The sequence below is a fragment of the Myotis davidii genome, unplaced genomic scaffold (assembly GCF_000327345.1).
Source record: "Myotis davidii unplaced genomic scaffold, ASM32734v1 scaffold1052, whole genome shotgun sequence".
NCBI classification, from domain to species: domain Eukaryota; kingdom Metazoa; phylum Chordata; class Mammalia; order Chiroptera; family Vespertilionidae; genus Myotis; species Myotis davidii.
In genome coordinates, this window is record NW_006284014.1 from 536,596 (window position 1) to 542,065 (window position 5,470).

The 5,470-nt window shown below is 38.2% G+C and overlaps 1 protein-coding gene across 2 annotated transcripts in view; it reads left to right on the forward strand.

Moving 5' to 3' along the window:
- HMG20A (high mobility group 20A) overlaps positions 1-5,470 on the forward strand; it is a 176,199-nt gene that overhangs the window by 91,016 nt on the left and 79,713 nt on the right. For both annotated transcript variants that reach the window (XM_006754242.2, XM_015568215.1), the window contains exons 3-4: positions 866-1,013; positions 3,113-3,325. In XM_006754242.2, coding sequence (XP_006754305.1) covers positions 866-1,013; positions 3,113-3,325 — 361 coding nt within the window. The remainder of the gene's footprint in view (positions 1-865; positions 1,014-3,112; positions 3,326-5,470) is intronic.

A 5,470-nucleotide genomic window follows, 5' to 3' on the forward strand; every position in this document is an offset into this window, starting at 1 on the left:
CCCAAGGACCAGGAGGGGAAGTCACCACAGCTGCCGATTTTCAGGGGCTGTGCCTGTCCCAAGGGACGCGGCTGTCTGCCACGCGGTCTCCCTCGGACCCTCTGGGCTCAGAGGCCTGGCAAACTTTCCTGCCCAAATCCCTGGTTTTTTTTTACCTTTCCAGGGCAGTTCTGCCCTTCCGGGCTGCAAACCGTCTCACCAGCTGAGCCCTTTCGCCAGTTCGGGGTGGGTGTTATTAGTTTCAGCTGCTCACTCCATTTGCTCCGGGACACGACCTGGGACGCGTCTGCCTATATCGCCGCCATCTTCTTTCCTGTTTTTCCTTTTAAATCGATAATATTATTTTTAAATGGTCTGGTTGTCAATAAATACTTTAACCTAAGAAGCAGTAGCCTTTGGAATGTACCATAAAATATATTTTATGCCCTTCGAGAACTCTCTATCTTGTGCTGGTGGCAAACTTCTTCTACAGTTCTTATTCCTATTATCCTTTTCCGTTAATAGTATTTTCCCTTTACATTGGAGAGACATGAAAGATAGCATATAAAAGTCAGGCTTTGTTGCATGCTCAGAACTAAATTATGAAGTATGTATGTTGAGGGGAGAGGTAATATTTGGGGGAAAGATTATAGCTGTTTTTAGTAGATGTCTTCATAGAACTGACATGGTTCCTGATCAAGCACTGAAACCATTTTTAAAATGCTCTATAAATACTGTTTACATTTATACAGAATGAGGTGGGGGAATTAATTCAAGGACTGACCTATGCTTTTGCTGGCAGGGATATTTGTCTTGAACCTTGATAAATAGGAGTGTTCGATGCTGTTGATACTGAACTGTTACACTTCTGTCTGTTATTTTTCAGGCTAAGCCACCCAGATACTCCATTTAGTACTGGAGCCACATCATCTACCAACAATCCAGAATTTGTGGAGGGTCACTCCCAAGATCAGTTGCTTCAGAATGAGCCTTCAAACACAGCAGAAGGCAGTGAACAGAGGCATGAAGATGAGGTAAGCTGAAGTATGTACTGTTACTGGTCTCTGAAGCTTCTAAAGGAGCATGCAGTAGGTGTCCATCATCTGGCTTTCTTACATCCTGCAGAATTTTCTGTTTTATATTTCTTGTTTTACATAGAATCATATTAATGGTTTTAATTACATAAAAACAGGTAGACTCTTTTTTCCCATAAGAAATTTATACCTACATCAAATTAGATTTTCAGCAAATGCTTGTTAAATGAGTGGATGCATTATTTAATTAAACACGTAATTAATGAGAAGCCTACATGCCCATGTCCAAGACCACACACTGCTCCCCAAGCCCTGCACAATGGAGTCATATGTGTCTAAAGGATTCACACCACTTACCAACCATTCTCCCTTTTCATCAGGAACATCTTTTATTCACACAGAGGTGGCACATGGGCCTGCGTACCATGCCCTTATTGAACTCTCAGTGTTCCTTGCAAATGATTGATTACATTGCCTATGTTTTAAGGCACTCTTTTTAGCCATAAAAGAGTACCACCATTAATCTTCATTGTTTTTCTCATTTTAAAACAGCTGACTTTGTATGTTGGCATTCCTAAAAGTTTTGATGAATGCTTAAATCTTCTCAAACATCTTACACTCCTTAGTATCTTTAATGTTACTAGGATTAAAAAAAAAAACAACTTATACCAAATATACCATTTGCCCGGTTATGAGTTATTGTACAATTTTATAAGTATTTGGAGGAATATAATAATGTAATTAACATTTAGGTGTTTTTGTCCTATTTTGTTTATCTTTCTCTTCTCTGAAATAAGAATTTTTGTATCCATAAAACATTAACTGATAAGCTATATGTATTTGTGAAATTATGAAGCAAAAATAAGTCTCTTGCATTTATTTAAAAGGACAAGGAAAGGGGCTGTTGTAAAACTTCAGTCGTTACCTCAGTTCTTTTGTTATACTTTTTTTAGAGGTAATTTAATCTTTAGATTTCACTAATAATATACAAAGACCCCTGACTTTATGAAATAAACATCCTAAGGAAGAAGTAATCAAGCCAAAACACTAGTCTTCATTTTGAATATATTATATTTACTGAAATTTTTCTAACACTTAGACATTAATTTAAACATCTGTATGCTATCTCCTGTGGGAAATAAACTGATCTTTGAGAGCTATCAATGAGAAACACCCTTCATGAATAATTTTTTTAATGTTTTTATTGATTTTTTTTTTAGAGAAAGAGGAAGGGAGAGGGAGAGAGAAACATTAATCAGTTGCCTCCCATACACACGCCGACTGGGGATCGAACCCACAACCTGGGTATGAACCCTAACCAGGAATCAAACCAGTGATCTTTTGGTGCACAGGATGATGCTCAACTGACTGCTCCACACTGACCAGGACTTCATGAATAATATTTTTTTAAAATATATTTTATTGATGTTTTACACAGAGGAGGGGAGAGGGATAGAGAGTTAGAAACATCAATAAGAGAGAAACATCGATCAGCTGCCTCCTGTACACCCCCCACTGGGGATGTGCCCGCAACCAAGGTACATGCCCTTGACCAGAATCGAACCCGGGACCCTTCAGTCCACAGGCTGACGCTCTATCCACTGAGCCAAACCAGTTAGGGCCATGAATAATATTTTATCCCTGTGCTAAAGCTTGTCTCTTTGTTTGCTCACTGCATCTTACATCTTGTTCTGATCTACTGTGACAATGTCTGCTTCTCTGGCACAGTGCTGTTTATATGCTGCATTTCTCATGTAGAATATTCCCCTGTTGAGAGTCAGGACTTGTTAAGTGCACATAAAAGCCAAACCTTGAGTGATCATGATACCCCTTATTCTCATCTCTTAAGATTAGCACTGCAATATGCCCTTTAGTGCAACAGTTTGTAGTGTGGTACATAAATGGGTCTACAAGTGATCCACCTGGAGTCCCCTCTTGAAAACTACATTGAAGTTATTTTTACCTATGACAGATACAAAGAGCTTTGAATATTTAGGGTCTTAATGGCAAGAAAATGCAACTCTTTTGTTGTATTATTTGGAGACACTTTTGTTGTTTTTGTAATTTGGTTTTGGATTTTATTTTATCTTGTGTTGTAGCAAAGAAGTAAACGAGGAGGGTGGTCCAAAGGAAGAAAGAGGAAGAAACCTCTTCGAGACAGCAATGCACCCAAATCCCCGCTTACAGGATATGTTCGGTTCATGAATGAACGTCGAGAACAGCTACGAGCAAAGAGACCAGAAGTTCCATTTCCAGAAATCACCAGAATGTTAGGCAATGAATGGAGTAAACTGCCTCCTGAGGAAAAACAGGTAATTTTTTCCTATTCCTGATCTTTAACTTAGTTTTGATTATATCTCAAAAATAATCTCTGTCAGAAAAGCAAAGAGGATGGACAGCTGATTCTTCAATTTTGTCATGTGCCTAGCAGGGTCCTTCATAGCTTTCTTCTACAACACATTAGTTTTTATACTCTTTGAGGGTCTGCTGCAGGGTGTGAGCAGGAGAGTCTCTCAACCAAACCAGCTGCACTGGTGTTTGATTAATATGCTGAAAGTTCACATAAGATTTTTGTAGTTGTTCAATATTAAGAAATTTATCAGCATAATATACTCCACTAAATTCAATGAAAAGTCATGAGTTAAATGAGAAAAGGTCATTTGATATAATTCTGATCACATAATATTTTTATTTAAAAGGTCTTACTGCTCTGGTACAATTTTTAAACTAGAGTTTAAACTAGAGTTTAAAAATAGGCATATTTAACGTATTATGAAAAATAAAGCAATTCTTGAATTCTTCCTATTATCAAACTGAAATTAACCCTATTATCAAACTGAAACAGATCCATTTGTTAGAGACATTTGAGAGGAATGGAGGACAAAATAGCCATGCACTGGCTGAAATGTCCCAAATGCAGAGTGGTGGTTGTGCGAGTGGCTTTGGGTTAAGAAGTTCCTGGCATTCTCAGAATCTGAAAGATACTTGTAATTTTTTTTACTTTTATTTTATTGTTCAAAGTATTACAAATTTTTTCCCCATTGACCTTCCCCCAGCCTCCCCGAGCACCTGGCACATGCCCTCACCCCGCTGCCCCCCCGCCCCCAGTGTCTTGTGTCCATTGGTTATGGTTATATGCATGCATGCAAGTCCTTCAGTTGATCTCTTACTCCCCCCGCCCCCCAATACTCCCTAGCCTTCCCGCTGTCCTTTGACAGTCTATTCAATGCTTTTCTGCCTCTGTAGCTATCTTTTTGTTCATCAGATTATAATGTTCCTTATTATCCATAAATGAGTGAGTTCATGTGGTATATTTATTTCACTGCTTGGCTTATTTCACTTAGCATAATGCCCTCCAGTTCCATCCATGCTGCTCCAAATGGTAAGAATTCCTTCTTTTTTATAGCAGCATAGTATTCTATTGTGTAGATGTACCATAGTTTTCTAATCCACTCAACTTCTTATGGGCACTTAGGCTGTTTCCAAATCTTAGCTATTGTAAATTGTGCTGCTATGAACATAGGGGTGCGTATATCTCTATTCTTACTTTTTTTAGAAGCCTCCATACTGTTCTCCGGATTTCTGAATGTCCTCTTTCGAAAAGTGCCTATTTAGGTCCTTTGCCCATTTTTTGATTGGATTGTTTATCTTCCTTTGTTGAGTTATATGAGTTTCCTGTAAATTTTGGAGATTAAACCCATATTGGAGATAACATTGGCAAATATGTTCTCCCATGCAGTGGGCTTTCTTGTTGTTTTGTTAATGGTTTCTTTTGCTGTGCAGAATCTTTTATTTTGATGTAGTCAGATTTCTTTATTTTCTCCTTAGTCTCTCTTGCCCTAAGATCTGTGTCTATAAAGACATCGCTATGACATATGTCTGCAATTTTGCTGCCTATTGAGTCTTGTAGAATTTTTATGGTTTCCGTTTAGCAACATTTTGAGTTTGTTTTTGTGTATGGTGTAAGTTGGTGATCTAGTTTCATTTTTTGCATGTATCTGACCAAATTTCCCAGCACCATTTATTAAAGAGGCTGTTTTGACTCCATCATATGCTCTTGCCTCCTTTGTCAAATGTTGAGTGTAATGGCTTGGGTCAATTTCTGGGTCCTCTATTCTGTCCCATTGGTCTGTATGTCTGTTCTTGTGTCAGTACCAGGCACTTTTGAGAACCGTGGCTTGATAATATAGTTTGATGTCTGGTATTGTGATCCCTCCAGCTTTATTCTTCTTTTTCGGGACAGCTGTGGCTATTCGGGGTCTTTTTTTATTCCAGATGAATTTTTTGGAGAGTTTGTTCTAGGTCTTTAAAGTATGCTGTTGGTATTTTAATGGGAAGTGCATTGAATCTATAGATTACTTTGGGTAGTATGGACATTTTAATTATGTTGATTCTACCAATCCATGGACATGGTATGTTCTTCCATCTGTTTATATCTTCCTTTATCTCTCTATCTC